The 23,661-nt window shown below is 36.2% G+C and overlaps 1 protein-coding gene across 1 annotated transcript; it reads right to left on the bottom strand.

The window, feature by feature from the left end:
* Positions 1–896: 896 nt before the first annotated feature.
* Positions 897–22,125, bottom strand: GRHPR (glyoxylate and hydroxypyruvate reductase). Its single transcript, XM_031937114.1, has 9 exons — positions 21,949–22,125; positions 15,787–15,917; positions 14,305–14,377; positions 14,000–14,116; positions 10,165–10,253; positions 8,149–8,253; positions 4,790–4,925; positions 3,268–3,398; positions 897–1,323 (listed from the first exon to the last, which is right to left on the bottom strand). Exons 1-9 carry the CDS (start codon positions 22,032–22,034, stop codon positions 1,202–1,204), a joined length of 990 nt encoding a protein of 329 aa, XP_031792974.1. The 5' UTR covers positions 22,035–22,125; the 3' UTR covers positions 897–1,201.
* Positions 22,126–23,661: the final 1,536 nt, after the last annotated feature.

The raw sequence follows: 23,661 nt of genomic DNA on the forward strand, positions 1-23,661 counted from the left end.
AATCTTGGCTCTTTTTGCATTCTGATTAATTTTTATAAAATGGCTTGATTTGGGGTGGTAAACAGGACAGGAGATAAAGAAATAGAAGCCGTGTGTGTAGGTTATTAGTTCATGCAATATAAATAAAAGTTTATTTTCATGTAGGATGCTAATACTCTAGACCAGAGTTGGTTTACTTTGGTCAGATCTTTTAAGAAATCTGTGGATAAAAAAGGATAGTTTCTATTCTTTGCCCTTAGAAATGAGGATGTGGGAGCTGTCCAACAGAAATCAGTGACTACCAGAGCTTAGTGACACAAATTCATACTGAAACTCAAAGATGTGAAATTACTGAGTTCTCTAATTTGTATGTCCAGAAAAAGGTATCCAAGATTGTGGAAGTTCAATGCATGTGAAGACTGAAGAAAGTAGGACTATTTAATCTAAAGAAGTGGTTTGGAGTGGATGGGTATGGAGGACATAGAATGTCTCTTCAATTCTGTCAGTCAGAAAATGAGTTAAAATGGCTCTGTTTGGCCTTCTAGGATATTGAGTTAGGAGCAATAGTAGAAATTTTAAAGAGGGAAATTTGGTTTTGTTGTAAGGAAAAACGTACTATCTAAAAACTATCTAAAAAAACCCAAACAGTACTATCTATCTAAAAGCCAAAGTAGTTGTCATGGGCAATAATGGCAAAAGACACTGTAGGGAACGGCTCTATGATCACAACACTGAAAAAAAGGGCATATACACAAAAGTGAAGATTTTCAAGGTAAAGCTAGATGACTACTTATTGGGTGTGTTGAAGAGCAATTTCTTTTTCAAGTATAAATTTAACAAGATGTACTCTGAAGATCCCTTTAAATTTAGGGATGTGTCATAAGAAGTAAGAAAATACAAATATTTGGACACAAATACACATTAAATCAATGGTCATTTAATTGTTGAAATTCAGTTTAGACTAGATAACACTCATCAACAAAAACTGCATACCCATTAATATCTTTGTATCAAAAATTATAGAATAATCACAAATGTTATTCCTAGGCACTTTTCATGTAGTTTTGAGTCAAGTATATGTATGGAGAGGAGGGGAGGTTCCTCACTGTTCTTTTTAAGATAGCAGAAATGTAGGTGAAAGTAACATACTCCTGTTTAGCAGAAGTGAAAATATAATTATTTGATTAATGCTTCTTCAATGGTGAGTTTCTTTGTTTAATCTTTACAGTTTGAATTCATTTAGCATAGGCTCCCCCTTTAGGCCAGCCAATAAGTTTTTAACAGCAATCGCTGCCATAGTGTTCCGGGTTGCATAGGTAGCACTTCCAATATGTGGTAGAATCACTGTAAAGGAAAGAGAAGGTGATCAGAAAATGGCAGGAAGAAAGGGTATAATATTTTAACATTTACACAGAATTCAATGAATAGAGTTTCTGGCTAGTAAAATGAGGGTTGTGACAACTACATGTGGTCTACTGATCATGGCCTCACATCATGGTAACAAATGCAGTTTGGAGAAATGGACTAATCTTTGAGTTATATTTTCAAGTCTCAAATTCTCAATACAAGTTGATGGTTTTTGCCAAAAGGATGTCAAAAAGTCTAATGCAATTAGATCGCTTATGGAAAATTATGCTTTTGGAACACATTACAACTCATTTTAAAGGAATGATTCAAAGGTAGTGTCAAATATAATGCTTCTAGCAAACAACATACATATGAAGATGATACTTAATAAATAGCTGCTATTTAAGGCAGTGACAAATGATAAAACAGTTATACACTTAAAATTTTCAGAATGTTTTTATGTATATTTATTGGAACATATTTAAACCTATATTTAATGGTATACTTCTTCATATTGTAGTCACTGATCCACTGAACATCAGTCAACTGGGGGCAAAATCTTTTTTTGTTTTATGGGAAAGAGAGTAATACTTTCACCAACAGTTCAGCTGACAATTCCAGGAATTTAAATACAACATGACAGTGATCATAACAAAAAGAAAAAAAGTAAAACAGGACCTTCATGAAACTTAGAATTGTTTATCATTAAGGTGAAACATTAATGATAAACAATTTTAAATATCATGAAGGTCCTGTTTTCACCTTCAGAGGTCATGGCAGAATATATTGAGCAGTTTTTCTGTATGTTAAAGTGGCCATTATCAGGACTGCCTAAGAGAAGATGGAACCAAGCCCCATGGCCAAACCATGATAAGATTCATAGATAATTCCTGATTACTACAGGATACCTTTTATCACTATCACTAAAAAAATTTCTCTTAACCTGATAATGTCCCATATTGATCTTGCTCAGAAAGTTACTTGAAAGTATTAAAAACTTCAGGACACAAAGCACTATATTTTCTAAATAAAGCACCATCCACTAAATTATTCTTCTAAAAAGGTAAGTTAAAAAAAAAAAAATCTCTTTTCACCAGTGGGTATATGGTTAGTTATAAGGCTATGAAGTTTTAAAGAAAAAATTTTAAGTCATCTCCCCTCTTGGAGATCCTATTCCAAGGTGCTTCCATATAATGCAAAAAAAAAAAAAAAAAATCTTGTTTCTAGCTTTATGAATAATGATTTGGCTCCACTAATTAAAGAAAATCCTTGAGATAGATGTCTCTCTAGCAGGGGTCCTCAAACTTTTTAAACAGGGGGCCAGTTCACTGTCCCTCAGACTGTTGAAGGGCTGGACTATAGTAAAAACAAAAATTTTGTTTTGTGGGTCTTTAAATAAAGAAATTTCATAACCCTGGGTGAGGGGGATAATCGACCTCAGCTACCGCATCTGGCCCGCGGGCCGTTGTTTGAGGATTCCTGCTCTAGACTCTTTAGAAAATCCAGGCTTATTGCTTATTGCTTTGAGAGACAAAGATTTATTCTTGCCCCACAGTAGAGTAAGTAATTCCCTCAGTGATTCCACAATGGCCTGACAGTTTCCAGAAACTAAAATTATGACTACTTTTAGGTTCTGTTATGAGGAATAAATTTCTATTTAAAGAAATAGCTTTTGTCAGAGTTAAGAATAGTTTCAAAACTTGAATTTCTCTAGTTTTTTTTAAATTAAAGGTAAAATATAACCTTACATTTTAAAAACTTAAAAAAACCCTTTAACTTTTTTTTAAACACCAGTTACTTTCCCATTTCCTTAAGCAAAACTGGCCAACAAAATGACTTAGTTTGATATAATATATATTATTCTATCCTATAGTCCCTTCCCCACTTCTTTACTTTGAAAAGTAAAAAATATAAGCTTACACTTTAAAATTAAATTCTTACCACAATTCTTCAGTGAAAGGAGAGGATGGTTTGTGGGCAGTGGTTCAGGACTTGTGACATCTAGCCCAGCTGCTGCGATCTGACCATTACTCAAAGCCTCGTAGAGGTCCTCCTGGTTCACCACATCTCCTCTGGGAACGACATTAGAATAGTACTTTGATATATTGTCCAAGAAACAACTCAACAGCTTCTTGAGTTTTGTTAAAAAGCAAAACAATAACAAAAAACCACAAACAACAAACTCACAACTTCTTCCTCCCTAAAAAAACAAACTACCTCAATGTGAGAAGTCCATGCTTAGTATAACATTGAACTGTCTAGCTTATGAAAAGAAATTTACATCAGTAATACAGAGCTATTTACATAAGGATTCAGTTTATCTTCTACTCTCAATTAAAATTTTAATAAGTGGGCCAAGTCCATTAGTTGCTCATTTAAGCCACATAAAAACTGTTTAGAGTGAAAAAATCCTCATAAAACTAACTTTTGACTATCTTTATCAATGAATCACTAAGTATTTAGGGATTGAAAACAGTACACAATTTCCACAAATTCATCCTGCCTGGATCTAACTCTCTCTAAGATATATGTATTAATGAAACAACTCAGTGAATTGTTCCTATAAGTACAGTAGAGCATAGTTTAGATAATAGGGTTTATTGTCAATGGATGAATATTTAGCAGTCTTTCTGTATGTTAAAATGACCATTATCAGGACTGGCTAAAAGAAAATTTATAAATTATTCCTGGATGAATATAACAGAATACTATTTTCACTACCAATAAAAAATGTATCTCAACCTAATAATGTCCTGAAAGTATTAAAAACTTCGAGGTACAAGGTACTATATTTCAGGTCTGCAAAAGCATTTATATACAGACACATACACACACATATATGTATATGTACATATTATATATATATGTATATATATATATACACACACACACATATACATGTGTTTGTGTGTGAAGATATATATAGTTTCTATTGATTCTCACAGAAACCCTATGAATTAGGGGCTATTAACGTCTTTCTTTTACAGAGGATAAATATCAGGGTAAGTTATGAGATTTGACTAAAGTCACATAGCTACTAAATGTTTGAGGAGTGATTCAAATCCAGGTGGTTTTCTTACTTTAGGCCCATCACTCTATTTTCTGTACTACAAAATAATTGGCAAAGCTTTCTCCAAAGGTATGTCCTATTCATTTCTGCTGAGACCAACTCAATTATGCAAATTATGCAAAAATCCTACAATTAAGTCTTCTTCCTTCCAGGAAATATGATATAGTTTCCACTTGAGATTTAACTTTTTTTTTTTTTTTTTTTTTTAGAATCAAACAGAGACCATGGTTTTCATTTTATTCCTGATTTTCTTTTTAGTTTGGTTTAAGGAAAGAAACATGTTCAAACAGGGGTATCAGTAACCAGTAATCAGTAATCAGTAATCAGAAAATGTGAAATCCAAATTAGAAAAACATTAAAAAAAAAACAAACACACTGAGCTTGTAGTTTTACCTGCTTATGTTGACAAACACAGCCGTTTTCTTCATTTTCTGGAAGAAGTCCTTGTTACAGAGCTTCTTGGTTTCAGGGGTTAAAGCACAAGAAACCACAATAAAATCTGACTGGGCTGCCAGCTGCTCAACAGACACTTAAGGGAAGAATGGGAGTTGGGGAGAAAGGATGGATCAGTAGTATAATAACAATAGGTAAAAGAGTGAAATCACTCCCAAAGGAATAGGAACCAAGTATTTGGTTGATGCATTTTATCTCTCCAATCAAAAGACTTCTTGGAGGAGCCTAGTTTTTAGAATTAGAATAATTATACCAGTCCTTACAAATTAAAATTAGTACAGTTTCAAGGACATATGAGATGCAGGTGAGGGAAATCCATTAAAAGAATCAGACTAGGGGTAGCTAGGTAGTACTGTGAATGGAGCCCCAGCTCTGGAATCAGGAAGACTAGACAGAGTTCAAATCCAGCCTCAGACACTTAGCTGACTGTGTGATCCTGTTCAAATCACCTAACCCTGAGTGTCTTAAAAAAATAATAAATCAGATAAAAAGCAGGGTAGTAGGTGAGTCAGAATTCTGACACAACTTAGTGTATAATACCAATAATATGACTTGAGTTTTAAAACATTATATTATTGGTATTCTATTATATACTTTTATTTATTTTGTTCACTGTTTCCCAACTTCACTTTCATGTTTCAGGCTGCACATGGGAGAGTGGTCAAGCCATGCAAGCACATGGCTTGCAGACCACACATACAAAATCTTTGTTTTACACCCGTGAAATCTCAAATCCAAGTCAAAAAACATTTTTTAAAGTGTCACTTCTTGTATGCTCTTGTTTTGTTTTTGTTTTTGTTTTTTTGATTTTCATTGTTAGAAAAACGGAATCATTCCTGCAAATATGTTGGGGAGGATCTGGGTAAAATATCTGTGAGCAGGTCATTTTTTAAACCCATCAGAATAAAGCCCAAACAACATCTCTGATCACTATAGCAACCAAATTCCTTACACCTTTCCAATTTTCTTACACCTTACTGCCTAACATGTACTCTTCAATTCACTTAATCTAACCTGCTGGCTGTTCCTCAAACAATACATTGATTCTCAGAAATGTCTCAGGGCATTATTACTCACTGTCCTCCCCCCCAAGAAATTTCTCCCTTTTTATCTTTATCTCCTGCCTTTATGTGCTGCTAAAATCTCATCATCTACAGGAAACCTTTCCCAACTCCTCTTAATTGTTATTTGATATTCTGTCTATTTTTATATATTTGCTTTTCCCTTTTTCCTTTTCCATTAGACTATAAGTTTCTTAATTGTGGGGGGCTGTCTTTTGCCTCTTTCTAAATTCCCAGTGCTTAGCATATTTCCTATTGAAGAAAAAGTGCTTAATAAATTGTTGCTTGATTGATCTAGTTCAGTGGTTCTCAAAGTATGGTCTAGAGAGTGCTGGGGATCTCTGAAACCCTTTTAGAGGGTCTACAAATTCAAAAGTAGTTTTTATTTCCAATATGGTAAGTGTCTATAAATATAATCGAGATAAACAAAAACACTTTGGAGAGATCCTCAATAATTTTTAATAGGATAAAGATACTGAAAACAAAAGTTTGAGAACTACTGATCTAATTAATGCAAGAGAAAAGTTCATCTTCTTTCTTTTTTTTATGCCCCTAACTGTGGCTTTTCTTTGAGCAGATTGTCTGGCCAAGTGCTGCTATTCTAGGTAAATGAGAAATTAAGCCACCTTAAAATCAATTTCCTGATGACAACCTAATGGGATATGGATAGAGTTATACAACTTTGCAAATTCAAACTCTCAGAAATGTGATGCATATCACTAAATTAAGAAACCAGGCTTGCAGATAACTTTGAAAAAATCAGCCAGCCCACAAGCAACCTTGGCTAAAGACAGATGGACAAACACACTATATTTATATTTATTTTAGGGCCTAGGATAGCTCCAGGGAATGACCTGCTAGTCTGTTTCACAGATAACAGACTCTGAACAAAAGAATCTAAACTTGTTTACTGTATAACATGCATTAGCAGGTGGAGACTGATAAGAGCTAACTTTTGGTATTTAAATCATCTAGGTGATGCAGGATTTGGTCTTAGAGTTAGGAAGATTTGTAGCTTTGAAATGGCAATTGGAATTTATTTTGCTAAAGCACAGAGGGAAGATAGACATTTTTAAAATAATAGTTTTTTATTTTCAAAATACAAAGATAGTTTTAAACATTCACCTTTGCAAAATTTTGTGTTCCAAATTTTTCTGTTTCCCTTCCCCTCCCCTTATCAGCAAGTAATCCAACATACATTAAACATGTATAATTCTTTTAAACATAGTTCTAGAGGTATGATATTTAGACTTGGAGACCAAAAAAATGAAGATGTGTTGGGGAAACAAAGAGATATGAGATATTATGAAATAATATGAATTTCAAAATGCCTTTGTGTTTAGAGGCTGAGATAACCAAAGAATGTGAAATAAAGCACAGGAGAATTTGAAGCCAAAAAAATCTGTGTTCAAATTTTGCCACTTGCTTCCCCTGTGTAACCTTAGGCAAATCACTCAGGTGCTCTGTGCCTCAATTTCCATTTTTGTTAAATTTTGTAAAAAGGAATGACAGAGAGTTGGGCCAAATCCATAAGATTCTATCTTGTTTTAAAATCTACTAATTTAATTATGATTTCATTTAACACTGAATAGCTTAGGTTCTTGGGCATAGAATGATGTAGAATTGAAATACTATCACAAAAATTCAGTCATTCTTTTTGACTGAGATTATCCAAAGTTCTCCATAATTAGACTGGCCTAACCCAGAAAGACCCAAGTATAAATCCAGAATCAGTTATAAGATCCTAAGCAAGTCACTTAACCTCTGCCTTAGTTTTGTTATCTGTAAAATGGGGATAATTCCCTCTTCTAGGATTGTTATGAGGATCAAATAAAATAATAATTTTAAAGCATTAGCACAGTGCCTGGCACATAGTAAATGCTTATTATAAATCTTAGTTATAATAATAATATATCATAATAATTAAACCTATTTACAAATAATAAAGATTATAATTAGTTATAACATAATTACTAGAATAGTTTATTATTTTAATGTATCATTTTACAACATATTGATGATTCTAGATTTCTGGCCTCCTTCAAAACACAGTTTAGGGGCTATTTCCTACTCAAGATTTTTTCCAATTTGTTATTCAGTCAGTATTCTTTCCCACTTGAAATTAAGTGGATAATTTTGCACATACTTTGTATTTATCTATTTGTGGATATCTGCAGGATTTATCATGACATAAATCAAAAACAACCTGAGCTGCTTTTAAATGAATGTTAAACTTACCAAACTCTGCTTGGAACTCAGATGCCTCCAAGGGTTTGGGCTGACGTCCAGTATATACAAATTTCTGGACACCAAATGGTTTTAGGCGACGGGCAATAGCTTGGCCTGAAAATGAGAAAACAACATCCACATCATTTTGTCCCATTCACCCCACACAGGGCTGCTGAGGTAGCATTATTTTTTACTGTAGAATTAGGGTTAGTGTTAGGATCCAACAGAACCATGTGGAGTCAATGTGTTTGGGAAAATAGGGGACATTTGGTCAGCTCATCATTATTTAGCTCTTCATTAATTAAAGAAAGGAGGTAGATTGATACCTGAGACAAAAAGTGCTTTCTCCTGGTTAGTGTTGGTCATTTATTTTTTTTCTACCAAAGCAAGTTCTAAATTCCTTTGGATAGAATCAGTTGCAGTTGAAAAAACAAGCGTTTGGAAAAGATTATATCCAAACAGGTGCTATAGGATTACCATTATCTCTTCCACATTGCAACTTTTCCCATTGCAGCTTCACTATATTGTGGGTCAAAAAATTTTTTTTAATTTAAACTTTTAAAAAAGTATGGGAATTTGGGGGGAGTTTTGTGGAAGCTGCAGATAACATGTAAAAATCAACAAACAACCCAGAAAAAGTTTAGAAACTCAGAAATGCATAAAATATATGTATGATGTTGTATAATATTGACCCCAAATTTCACAAAAGGGATCTATAAAACAGCTTGCAAAAGAAACAATTCAGATTTCTCTGGTGTAAAGGGAAGACCAAATTTTTTTTTACTTAAATTTTTTAAATCAGAGGTGTTGTGCCCCTATTGAAATGATGGGGAGCAAAGGTTGAACCCCCAAATTACAACAAAGGCTCACTTAAAACTCACTTGCATTCCATTTAAATTTAATAAAGACTCACTCCTGTCAGTGTCCATTCTTATGGTCCACCTAGCAACCAAGGATCTAATTTGTTATTGGGATCTTATTCACCCCATCAGAAAGGATAACACTATTTCAGCAAAAAGCATACATCAATTGAACTCCTGGTTTATATACTGTGATTGTCGGAATGATACTTGCATTTGTATGGCACCCTCTATTTTTACAGAACATTTTTCCTCCAGTACCATTGGGAGTTATGAAAAAGCCCATCATCTATTACAGTTGCCTTCCTTTACAAATAAACAAAGATCCAGGAATGGGAGGTGGCTGTTTGGGTATGTGTGCACGTGCATGAGCAAGCTGGATTGGTTGGGTGAGTAGGTGACTCCCTTGAAGTCCCATGGTAGTAAACCCCAGGTCTGGGATTCAAATCCAGGTCATAAAAATCCAGAGCTGTTTGCTTTCCCCATATTATATATCAAAAAAAGACAGCGTTTGGACCCAATGTTTATGATTCCAAAACTCCTGCATGTTTTCAAAATATCAAAAGACAAATATAAGCCTTTGGTGGTAAATTTAAACTCTAGGCATGTACAGAATTCTTTGCTTTTCTATATTGGGAATAAATATTTTTTTCCTTTGGATGACTTGCATTTTTTTAAAAGTATTTTTTGTTTGATTTTTTAAAAAACCAGAAACAAAATAATGCAAAATTTTGATCACTTGGGTTGAATGGGCTGCTGCTGTTCTAAGTTTTCCATTTTCACCAAAAATTAAAGGTTGATTTTACCGATTTCTATATATTTACTCATTCTCTTGGAGGCAGCTAGGTGGCTCACCGTATAGAGAACGGTGCATGAAGTCAGGAAGACTCATCTTCCTAAACTGAAATATGGCATCAGATACTAGCTGTGTGACCCTGGACAAGTCACTTAATCTCTTTACTCAGTTTCCTCATCTGTAAAATGAGCTGGAGAAGGAATCCATTTCCAGTATCTTTGCCAAGAAAACCCCAAATGATGTCACAAGGAGTCAGACATAATTAAAACAACCAAACAAGGACAACAAAAAGATCACTTAGCACTATTTCAGAGAGTGTATTGTCCTTGATTCCAACCAATGTTATAACATGCAGAAAAGAGATGTTACCTATCCTTCCCAGCCCAATAATTCCAACTGTGCTGTTCGAGAGCTGGTAGCCACACATCCAGAGGGGCTTCCATGAAGTCCAACCACCACTGGAATAAAAAGAAAAGAAAAAACTGAAAAACTATGGCAGGAGTTTAGTATTACACCTCAAGTACATTGTTCAGTCATTTCAGCCATGTCTGACTCTCTATGACCCCATTTGGGGTTTTCTTGGTGGAGATACAGGACTGATTTGCCATTTCCTTCTCCAGATCATTTCATAGAACAGGAACCATGACGTGTATGTGGTTATGCAGCCAGTATGTGTCTGAGACCAGATTTGAATTCAGGAACATGAATCTTCCAGAATCATTCCATTGGTGAGTCATTCAGATGCTCATAATAGGTTTATATTATTAAATATTTTAAAATTTTATAAATTTTAATGTCTAAAATGGTACATGTCAGATATTAATAACCAATATAAACAAAAGCTCCTTGGGGTCCAAGACCAAAAAATTTCATGACCTCTGATAAAGAACAATTACTGATACCTTAAGTGAAAAGTCTATTTGAGAGGTTGCACATGTCCCCATCACTGCTTATTTCAGAACCTGAAGTCAGGAAAACTCCTCTTCAAATCTGACCTCAAATACTTCTAAGCTGTGTGACTCTGATATGACTGAAACAACTTAACAACAACAAAAACCCCCAATAAGTGTAATATAAATAATATTTTATTTAAAATAACTTTTAAAAACATTTATTTTTATTTTCAATTCCAAATTCTTTCCCTCACTCTACTTTTCCCCTATCCACTAAGAGGGCAAAACATAGGATACCCATTTAAAAAATATGAAATCATGCAAAATATGAAAAATAATTATATTTTCCAAAAAAATGCAATTTGGTAAGAAAAGTGGCAATATTTCATATATTTCTGCAAATCTCTTTTTTGATGTGTGGCTTAAAAAGGAGACTGTTGGATTCTCATATCTGTTTCTGCATTCCATCTACTGGATTTTGATCAACAAATTAAGAGAATTTGGCCTCTCACAAATATGCAGATAGAAAAGGCAGGAATATTTTCAAAGGCAAATAATATCCTAGTATTATTATGAAAATAGTTTTGAGGTCCATGAGGAACCCACTCATAGGAACTCATGGGCACTTGGAAGCCTGTAGGCCATATTTTAAGACCCACTCATGTCATGTTTTAAGAACCTTTCAAGAAACAAAAGTGGGAGATGGATATGGAGTGACTCCAGGTACTTCATTTATTGAACACCCATAGGGAATAAAGCAACATTTGAAGTAATACAGGGTTTCTGAAGCTCAGGTTCCAGGGTGATCAGTAATCTTAAAAATCTTACAAGTTAGTTGGGGAGCTGACACCCCAAAATACAAATGTAAGATAATCACTCCATTTGTGAACAATGCTCTGGATACAGCAAGAGCTTAATAAATTGTCAAGATGGACCGAAGGTAGAAGCAGTTCTTGCTTCTGGTTAAGTGCACTGACACTCTCTTTAAGTGGCAGTGTGGGCAGGATTCAGGAAGATTGGCCATATATGAAGGGTGAAAAAATAACTTTTGTTTAAATAGCTCTTTATGGTTTATAAAACACTTCCTCCTTGTGAGGTAGGTATTGCAAGTATTATGTTTCTATTTTTTGGTTTAGGAAATTGAGGTTTGAGGTTCAAATCAGTTCATTCAAATCCAGCCTCAGATACTTCTAGCTGTGTGACCCAGGACAACCTTCAATTTGCCTCACTTTCCTCATCTGTAAAACAAGCTTGTGAAGGAAATGGCAAACCACCCCAGTATCTTTTCCAAGAAAACCTCAAAAGAAGTCATAAAAAGTCAGACAAGACTAAAATCAACAGAACAACAATCATGCTAAATTACTAGCTGTGGTCTATACTTTCACATTCCAAACACAGTTTTTACTTAATATACAGCATAATATACAACATTCCATAATGTTTTTTCTGGGTTTGTGGTCGTCTCCTCCCTTCCAACCTGCCCATGAAAAGTTATGCATTAGTACTCATGAAGTGTAAATGAGTTTCCACTCCTCTCATCTTTGGAGGAAGAGCCATGCACAGCTCAATTTATCTGCTTCAAACCTACTACTTAGTAATTCCATCATACATGTTCAGCTAAAACAAAAGTCTTAGGAAGTCTTACTCTGTGACCTGATACTGACAAGGAAATAGAGCTCTAGGGCTATGATAAAAGTATATATTCTGGTTAATAAAAAAATTACCTTTATATGTAATTGAAAAAAATATAATACTATTAAATGAAAAAAATAGAAAAAGCAAGGAAATGCTTTCTACAGTAATGATAGAGGAAAGGATTTTTAATTAAATAAATGATATTAACAGATCTTTTGGGGGGAAATGACGTAAATTGTGTCCCCTTAACCTTTGGGGTGAACCCTGAAACTGTCCCTCTTCTGGGAGAAGTTCCTGAGTCTCAAACTCCCCTCTGAAAGAAGCCCACCCTTCAGGGAGCCCAGTTAAGTGGTCTCACTCAATTGTGATCACACCCTCTATATTGAATTGAAAATTATTCTGGAACCACTCCCAATAGCTCAAACTGCCTGTTTTTTTTTTTTTTTTAATAACTTTTTATTGCCAGAACCCATGCCAGAGTAATTTTTTACAACATTATCTCTTGCACTCACTTCTGTTCCGATTTTTCCCCTCCCTTCTTCCACCCCCTCCCCCAGATGGCAAGCAGTCCTATACATGTTAAATAGGTTACAGTAGATCTTGGATACAATGTATGTGTGCAGAACTGAACAGTTCTCTTGTTGCTCAGGGAGAATTGAATTTAGAAGGTATAAATAATTTGGGAAGATGAATAAAAATGCAAGCAGTTTGCAGTCATTTCCTAGTATTCTTTCTTTGGGTGTAGCTGCTTCTGTCCATCCTTGATCAATTGAAACTGAGTTAGATCTTCTCTTTGTCGAAGAAATCCATTTTCATCAAACTACCTGTTAAATGATTTTATTCAATGGGAGATCTTGGCCTGAGAGTCCTCAATGGAGTAGCCCAAACTGCTCCCAGCATATAATCAAGGGTTGGTCAAACTGTCTTTGCAGAAGTCCTAAACAGGATTATGCTTGCTAAGGAAGCCGTCTTCCTAGCAAGCTGTCCTGTCAGGACTTTTTGCCCACTAAGAAGTCTGTCTTCCTAGCAACAATCTGGCTTCTCAGCGCCCATAAATCCCCTTTGCCACAGATTTCGGGTTTGGGAATTCTTTGCATAGCATCTGAGGCTCTGACCAGAGAGGATTTCCCACCCCAATTCTTGCACCTCATCATAAGGATGATTAAAGAAAATAAAATGGACACTTTTGATTATATAAAATTGATAAAAAAAAAATTTTCCATGAGAAAAATAAATGTAGGCACAATTGAAAGAAAAAATAAATAAATGGGAAATAATCTTTGTAGCAAATTTATCTAATAAATATCTAAAGGGCAAAAAAAAGGATACAATACATTTTCAATTTTCCTCTTTGGTACTGTGGTTCAGTTCCTGAGTTTTAATTCAGAACAATATCACTCTGCACAGTAATAAAGTGTATTGAAATAAATGTGGTTTATCACAGCATTAAAAAAGTTACCACACATGTGTTAGTCAATGAAAAAATTATACTATAAAATGTCTCATGGTGAAAAAGTGAAAAAGATATAGAGAAAGGGAGAAAGAGAAAGAAAAAGAGAGTGGGAAGGGAAGGGAGGTAAAATGTTAGGTGGCTTGGGGATGGCATTACAATAACCCTTGTAGAATGTAAAGTTAACCAGGCAAATGATTGACTGCTTTGAATCTTCCCAACTCACTTCTTCACTTCCTCAATGGATTCCGGCAGCCGGCGACTGGTGGTCAGCAGTAAGGAAACTGCAAGCTCAGCTGTGGCATCTGTCAGGACATCTGGCGTGTAGCCCACTCGGATCCCTCTAGGAAGGCAAGAGCCAAAGTTCCATAACTGCCACAGACAATATTCCCTTACTTTTCAAGAATCCTTCTTAATCCTTCCCTTTTCCTAGTCAATCCTTCTGTCTGAACGATTAAGAATCTTCTTTCCCCTTCAATAATTCCAACAACTTTTAACACCCCTTAGGTAAGAACAAAAGGCAGCATTTACCGCTTTTTAATTTCATCTAGGTCAAGATGGTCAACTCCCACGGAGAGGGTGCTGATTACTTTGAGGTTCTTTCCTGATAAGTAGAAAGAAACCAAAATTTAGCTGTCTTGCTTTATAGAATTAGGATGTCTTAAACATTAATCCTGACACTGAGGATAGTGATAAATAATCTGACACAGCTTGCTTTCTCTTTAGGAAATGTGATCTTTGTCCTTGCCGTTTTGGACCTGCTTCAGTTTTTTTCTTGCCAAAAGGTCTTTTATTGGCATTCTGCTACACAAAAGCCTACATTGTGCAAGGGATAGTGCATACACAGTGTATTTAAACGTAGAAAAGACATTAGAGGTAATTTAATTCAGGACTTCTTAAGCTGAGGTCTATATGCATGCATGCATGCAATCATACATATATATGTATACATAACACATGCATCTTTATTTCAGTGTGTTATAATACATACATACATAAAATACATAAAATAACTATATATAAAATTATGATAATATATATCTAAAATTATATGTACATTTATATGTATTCATATAAATAAAATTATATAATTTATAAAGTACTTCTTTTATGACAATTCAGAAAATTTACAGATCAGGAAACAAAAGCTCAGACTATAGTCCATATTACTCAGCGCTACAACTCAAAATTAACTTAAGATTATATAGTAAGCTGGATTTTAAAAAATGTTTATTTCAGAATAAGTGTATTTTATTTTATGCATCTAAAATATTCCAAGAGGGGATCCATAGGCTTCTTGGGACCACCAAAGGGATACATGAACCAAAAAAGACTAAGAATTCCTGATTTCACCTGGTCTTCTCATTTTATAGAAAAGCAATATAAGGACAGGAGATGTTTTAAGTTTACAAGGTAGCGGTTTATATTCCTTTATTAATTAATGGGTGCCCTCTAATAAAAAAGGTTATGGATGTCTGCTAACCCATTTGATGTTTATGCCTTTTCTGTCTTGCAACAAAAGCCCATCTTGGCACTTTTGATCATGTATTTCCTCACAGAATAGAATCTTTCTCTTTAGCATATCTCTATAGTTGATGTTATTCACTCCACCTCCATCCTTCTTTTTCTTATCCCTTCCTCCTTACAGGTCCAATTCAGGTGCCACCCCCTTGATATCCAATGTCCCATCCCAACCAGCTGAAAGCAATTTCTCTTCCCCAAATGCACAGCAGGGGAATCCATTGCCTAGCCATTTTCCTTGCAGCTGTACAGTAAAGGGTTATTTCTGAAAAGATCTTGAGGGTAGGGATGATTATCTCTAGTACTCAGCCTGGCAGAAAGTAGGTATGTGGTTAGTTGGATTGAACTGAAAAATAACATACATACATACATATATAAACAAACAAATAAAATAAAATAAATAAAAGCTTAGGAGCAGGCATCATTCCCAAAAAATGACAATCTTGGTCTACAGTATGAAATCCTAATCTGGGATCCCAAACATACACACACCTGCAGCATCCAGGAGTTTTCTGTCTATTTTGTCAGTCAAAAGGCAAAGAATTCCATGTGCTCCAGCCGCGCCTTTCACCAGGTCCTCATTCGGTATGGGCTCATCTGAGTCCCACCGTTTTATTTCAGAACTGAAATAAGAAGGGAGTTAGTGCATTTCCTACATGGCCATACAGACTTCAGAAAATACCCAAGCACAGTGAGCACAGAAACTCACATTCATGAGGTACTCAGAAGTTTGCAAAGCATCTAGGATGCTCTATCTTACTTGATTCTCATAACTATGGCAGATGTGCTATCATCAATTCCATTTTGCAGATGTGGAAACTGATCCTTAGCATGGTTAAGTGACTTGGATTTAGGAAGGACCCATGTTAGTGTTGCCGTTTGATTGTGTCTGACTTTCTGTAACCCTATCCACAGGGTTTTCTTGGCAAAGATACAGGAATAGTTTACTAATTTCTTCTTTAGTATGTTCCCATTTTATGAGGAATTTGAATTCAAAGTCAGACTCCAGGTGCTCTATCTACAATACCACCCAGTTGTGCCAGAAGGGACTTAGATATAGTCTAAATCTGAAGTTGGGAAGTTAAAAATCTGACCTCAGACACTCACTAGCTGTATGATCCTCAATGAGTTCCTTAACTTTTTTGCCTCAGTTTTTTCATCTGTAAAATGGGGATAACAATACAATCTATCTCTAATGATTATTGTAAGGATCAATGAAATAAGATTTGTAAAGTGTTTAATTCTGACACACAGTAGGTGCTTAATAAATGTTGACTGATTACAAAATGGGGATAATAATAACACATCCCCCAGGATTATCTTAAGAAACAAGATAATAACTAGCACATAGTAAGTGCTATCCAACTGTTGATTATTATTATAATTATCAATTAACCTCCTTCCCTCCCTTATTCTATATATAAAGAAATAATTACTCAGAGAAATTTAGTGATTTGTCCATTGTCTAATACCTAAAGTCTGAAGCAAGATTTAAACACTGATCTTACTGACTGCAAGTTCAGCACTCTTGTCCCCTATGCTATGTTCCATTCTAGGAAAACCAAAACTCTTGAGAAATGACTAAATGTTCATGGTATATGAACATAATGGAATATCCTGATGCCAGTTGTACCAGGTATGATGATGAAGAAGAATGGGAAGACTTACATGAACTGATGCAGAGTGAAGTAAGTGGAGATTAAAAAAAAAAAGAATATATATATATATATATATATATATATATATATATACACACACACACACACACACACACACACACACACACCACAAAGTGGATGGAAAATACAAGTACCACAAAACAATAATGATAATTTTTAAAAAATAGATGTTGCAAGATTATAAAGGACAAGGAGATATAAAAAAACAACTCCTCCCAAACCCTTTGTAGAGAGAGGGATGGAAAGGGGATTTACAGGCATGTTATATTTCACCTACGTAACATTTTTTCAAGGAGTGAAAAATACATTTTCCTCATCTCTAAAATAGGGGAATAATAGCACTGACTTTTCAGAGTTGTATGGATAAAAATAAATACTGGAAATATTTGCAAAGTGCAGAGTGCTGTTATTATTAATCAGTTTTACTTATTCTTTCTATTCTCTTCTTAAATTTTTCTTTATTATATGGCATAGTTCTCTGGGAGGGGGAAGGATACTAGGGAAATTTTGGCCCTTGTAACAAAAAATTATTTTTAAAAAATCTCAATAAATTATATGACCAATGCGATGTGCATTTATTCATTGTCTAGTGACAAATCAATAATGAAGTACTTATGCCCAAGTAAAAAATTTCGGGTGATTCTTAAAATACTGCATTTGAAAGCATTATTAATAATGTGCAATATTTAGCTTTTATGGTGAGAATTATTTAGATTCTCAGATTAGAGATTAGATTATAATTAGATTAGAGAATAATCTTTACAATCTATCTTTTGTGAGGAAAGTACTTTGCCAACCATCACATGTCATATATTGTAAAATTAAAAAAAAATTTTAAATGTAAATTATAATGACAAGACTTGAGCATCTGAAAGGAAGCTGTGAGCATCTACATGAAACACAGTGTAATACTGAGGAAAGAACTAGGCTTGGAGTTAGAAGAGAAGCTTGAATTCTACTTTTGAGATTTATGAACCAAGTGACTATGGGCCAGACACTAAAGCTTTCTAATGCTCAACTGCCTTATTTATAAAGTGATGGAAAATGCCATGTGTTTCCAGAGAGAGAACTATGGAGACTGAAGGTGGACCAAAGAATAGTTTGCTTGTTTTCTTCCTCATGTTATTTTTTTTCCCTTTGGGTCTGATTTTTCTTGTACATGACAAATATGGAAATATGTTTAAAATAACTGCACATATTTAACCTATATTAGATTGCTTTCTGTTTTGGGGAAAAGGGAAGTAAGGGAGAGGGAGAAAATTTTGAAACACAAAGTCTTACAAAAATGAATGTTGAAAAGTATCTTTACATGTACTTGGAAAAATAAAATAGTATTGAGAATTTTTTTTAAAAATGAAGGCCACTTAAAGGGTACAAATTGGGAATAGGGTATAGTTCTAAGGTTAGGTCATTTGCTTGGGCAAGAGGACTTTGTATCCATGCAAGGATGCCACATTTACCTGGTCATTGGTTTATACTTATCTCTAATATTTGAGGGGAGGCAAAGCAGAAAATCATATTTCCTGATCTCTAACAGGTTCCTGAAGACTTAAAACTTGGCTGTTTCCAGCCCCTATCTATATTTATAATAAAGGAAAGAATTCTGTATCAGCCTTGGAGAGTGGGGAGGAAATTATGGGAGGCTCAGAAGCAGACCTCAACTGAATTAGGAGAAGGAATTTGTGAAGATGACTTCAAAGTCATCATTCAGCTCAGAATCACAAATTTATTATGATTTTTATACATGTATCATATGGAGGGAATCTTAGAGACCAAGTTCATCCCCCTCATCTTATAGATGAGAAAAATGAAGTAAAAAAATGAAGTGACTTGTTCAGGTTTATTCAGCTATTCTCTAAGGTAAGATTTAAATTTAGGTTTGTCTTCATCACTCCAAGTCAGGTGCAATACTACCTCTTTAATTTGCAGGGATTTGGACCTGTGAAGGTCAGAGTTGTTTTTTTTTTTTTTTTTTTTAACCTGGTTCTTTGACATCCTTCTTGAGTCTCATGCAATAAGACTTAGGCAATTCATTGGTATTTTGTGCTTTGGAATGACAGAACTCACTTTCATTATATGAATTTTCCACGGTATAAATTCTAAACTCCAAATGCCTTTTATTTGGTCATTGAAACAAGTTGTGTTGTTGTTGTCTTCAACGTGCCTCTTACAAAAATCATCAAAAATTGTTATTGGTTATTTCTCTTTTTATTGGTCTGAATATATCATTCCATTAAACTGAGATCTCACTGAAAATAAAAATGGATATAACTCAAAAAATAACTACACAAAATTATATCAAAAGACTTAGGATTTCTTAGCTATTCAAAGCAAATCTTAACCCTTCTATATATATATTTAATAGATAGGCTCAAAGCTTTCTGAAACTCAGTGAAGTTTACCCTTTTCTGGTGTCAGATTCTGAATCTTTAAAGCCAGATTTTTAATGACTGTAAATCCAGCATTTTAGCCATGGCTTCTGAGAGTAAAAGGCTGGGAGTAAAGGAAAAGGAAGGGAATAAGTGTATATTAAGGGCCTATTATATGCCAGATTTTATACCTTGGCATTTTACAAAAATTATCTCATTTGATGTACATAAAATTATACTACATGTTTACTATAAACATTTAAAATTTATTTAATTCAATGTTTTATTCATTTTTATCATTGCTGCTCTCTGTTTTCATTATTTTTACTGGTAATTTTTTTTCTTTCCTTTTTTTGGAGAAGAGCAGGCTCCAGTTTTGTTCTAGTCAGATTGGGGAAGCTGGATACAGCTTGTATTGGGGCCAATAACACACTGAACTTACTATTTATTAGATGGGAAAAATAAAGCCTCAGAATGTCTATGTATTAGCTCATGTTTAAGTACATTAAAGCTTACAAAGCTTTTTTCATGACTTCATAAGGTAATAAGGTATTTTTTTATGTAAGAATTATTATTTTAATAAGATATGATGAGCAGAACTGTGCAAACTGGATCTTTACTTTTCAGAAGAGATCATAAAAAACCAAGCTGGCTTCACTGACCACCCATTGTCCTACTTTCCTAGCTTTTTTTCTTTTTTTTTTTTTTTTGACCTCCATCAGTAAAATATTAACATTTTATCTTGTGTCATTGATTACAGAATAAAATCAATTTTACCTTTTGCCCTTTTGTGAAGGTGATATTGGGCATAATGGATAGAGCACCAAGCCTAGACTCAGGAGAACCAAAGCTAAATCTGTCCTGAGACATTTATTTGATGTGTGATCCTGGGCAAGGCACTTAACTCTGTTGGCCTCAGTTTCCTACTCTGGAGGAAATGGTAAACTGGAGAAGGATATGGTAAACCACTCCAGTATCTTTGCCAAGAAAATCCTAACTACAATCATGAAGAATGAGGTTTGACTGAAGTAACTCAACAAAAACAAACAATTAAGGTGATATTAGATTCTAGATTATGATCTGTCCTAGCTACATAAAAAAGATGTGAATTATGAGAAAAGAAAGGGCAGACCAGTCACTTATGTACTCTGAGCCATATATTATTATAGAACAACAACAATAGTATCTATGTAGAGCTTTAAGGCTCTTCCTGTGGCTCATTTGAGTGCTATTAGTTAGCTAGCACAAAAACCAAGTAGAAAGCCCAACAAAAATATACTGAGGGACCCAACCAACAAGTTGGTCTGATTGAGTTTTTGTAAAGAATAAATAATATTCAAAATGCTTATTTTATTTTATATTACAAATTATAATATATACTATCCTGGTTGAATAGAAACATATGCACATTTTTTCCTTCCACAGTCCTTTTTAAGAGGAAGAAAAATCTACAGCTAAACTACTTTTAAATGGTTTTCAAAATGTATCCAAAGAACAAGAAATAATATCAGATTGGGGCAAACTGTGTAAAAGGGCACTTGGCAGAAATCCCAAGTCCCAGACTACCCGGTCTTGCCATCCTATTCCACTAGAACAGTAAAATAACCTCCCTTAGATTTGTAAGTCTTAGACATTAGAAATCACAGGGATCTTAGAGCTGAAAGAGCCCTCCAGTGATCATGGAGTTCAACTCTTCCATTTTACAGACGAGGAAACTGAGGTTCAAGGTCAACTCAAGAACGCAGTAATCCTGTGACAGTCAGCAAGTCATTTGAGTTCTGTAAAATAAAAATGCGGGCTCGGGAGAGCTGTAGGGTCGCTTCCGGCCCTGACTTTCTCTGGGCTTGGGACCTTGGGACCAAGACGGCCAAATGCTGTATTTCCTGAACCACCCCAAGCTTCGGTGGGAGCCCTTAGAGCAAGCCGCAGGCTCGGTGCTCGGAGAGTGAAGCCTTGCTGGAAACCCCGCTGCTGCAAGGAGGAGCAAACCCAAACGGGTGGGTGGCAGCAGCCACTGGAGAGCGTGCGGGCAAAGCCCCGGGCCTGGAGGGGGCTACAAATGCCAGCGCGGTCACTGAACACCTCCCTTTGCTCCCCCCCTCCTGTGCCGCATTTTCCTAAACTTTATTCCTTTCCCTTCCCCCAACGTTGGGCAATTCCTATACCACTGTCCAAGTAGGGGAGAAAGGGGGTCACAGCGCCTTCCTTCCCTCTTCCTCTCCCTGGGGAGCCCGGACCTTTAAAGCAGAAAAACCAGCACTAAGGCTGTCCCTTGGGTCCCGGGACTTGGGTCTGGGGTAGGTTGGCCCAGCTCCCGGGAAGGACCCCGCGCGAGCGGGGGAGAGGGGAACGGACCCACGTACAGCTCGCGCCGGGCGGCGAGCGGGCCCACGTACAGCCCGCGCCGGGCGGCGAGCGGACGCACGGGCGCCCTGGGTGCACGTCTTAAAGGACGCGAGCGGAGCGAGGGCTCAGGTAGAAAGCGCTCGGGAGGAGGCGGGGGTCCCGGGCGCGCGTCCCGGCTCGCGGAACTGAGGAGAGCCCGAGGCGGGACTCCGGAAGCGCGAGGCTCGCGCAGGGGCCGGGGGTCGGGGGCGCCCTCTTACATTCCGGCCTGGTCCAGCAGGGCCTGCCCCTCAGGGGGGATCCTCCGCGTAATGAACACCTTCATCAGTCGCGCAGTTAGCCTCATCTCCCCGCGCCCCGGAGGAAGGCTTAAGAAGTGCGGCCTGGGGGTGGAGGGCAGGGCGGAGACGTAGCCTTTCCGGGATGTGTCCCCGCCCTCGGCGCCGCCCGCTTCCTCAGCCCGCGAAGCTCGCCCGCGTCCCGCCTTCCGAGCCGCGCTCCCCGGATGTGGCGCCCTCCCCGGCGGCGGAGAGCTGCGAGGTCCTCGGGCCGAGCGCCGGCGGCGAGAGTGACGCGCGGGACTTTGCCCCGCCTTCCCTTCCTTAAATACGACTCCCTCGCCGGTCCCGCTGTCCCCTCCTAGATGCCTTGTAGGCGCGGGACTTACTGGTGCTCGGCGCCAGAGGCTGTCCGCCTTTCCCACTGCGGTGCAATTTCTCTCCTCTGCCCCCTCTGCCAGCTCCCCTCAAACCCCTCAGCGGGAGGCGTCCTTAAACCTCCGCGCCGCCACATTACTAGTTACTTTGTTTCCCGTGGCACAAGTTAGTCGGAGCTCAAGCAACTCTCCACCAACAAGCACTTAACCAAGGCACTGCTAGTCGAAGAGAATATAAATGCAATAAGTGAAACAATCCCTAGTTGCAAAGTGAAGCACGAAGTGTAAATATAAACGTCATATAAGAATGGAAATATAGTCCATATAGGAATAAATGAAAGAAAGCAGTCTCTGCCTGCAGACTTTACGTTCTAAAGGCGAAACAAATGTAAGTATAAATGAAATATAAGCATGTAAATATAATGCATGTAGGAATAAATGAAAGAGGAAACGGACTCAAGTGGCAAAGACTTTGCTTTTCTTAGGTGAAACACGGAGAAATGTAAGTATAAGTGAAATAGAAGAGTGTAAGTAAAGATACATATAGGAATAAATGAAAAATGAAATAGTATCTTATTTCAAAGACTTTACGTTCTAAAGGCGAAACAAATGTAAATATAAATGAAATATAAGCATGTAAATATAATGCATGTAGGAATGAATGAAAGAGGAAACGGACTCAAGTGGCAAAGACTTTGCTTTTCTTAGGTGAAACACGGAGAAATGTAAATATAAGTGAAATAGAAGAGTGTAAGTAAAGATACATATAGGAATAAATGAAAAATGAAATAGTATCTTATTTCAAAGACTTTACGTTCTAAAGGCGAAACAGAAATGTAAATATAAATGAAATATAAGCATGTAAATATAATGCATGTAGGAATAAATGAAAGAGGAACAGACTCACGTGGCAAAGACTTTGCTTTTCTTAGGTGAAACACGGAGAAATGTAAGTATAAGTGAAATAGAAGAGTGTAAGTAAAGATACATATAGGAATAAATGAAAGATGAAATAGTCTCTTGTTTCAAAGACTTTACATTCTAAAGGCGAATCAGAAATGTAAGTATAAATGAAATATAAGCATGTAAATATAATGCATGTAGGAATGAATGAAAGAGGAAACAGACTCAAGTGGCAAAGACTTTGCTTTTCTTAGGTGAAACACGGAGAAATGTAAGTATAAGTGAAATAGAAGAGTGTAAGTAAAGATACATATAGGAATAAATGAAAGATGAAATAGTCTCTTGTTTCAAAGACTTTACATTCTAAAGGCGAATCAGAAATGTAAGTATAAATGAAATATAAGCATGTAAATAT

This window comes from Sarcophilus harrisii, chromosome 1, assembly GCF_902635505.1.
Source record: "Sarcophilus harrisii chromosome 1, mSarHar1.11, whole genome shotgun sequence".
In the NCBI taxonomy this organism is placed as follows: Eukaryota; Metazoa; Chordata; class Mammalia; order Dasyuromorphia; family Dasyuridae; genus Sarcophilus; species Sarcophilus harrisii.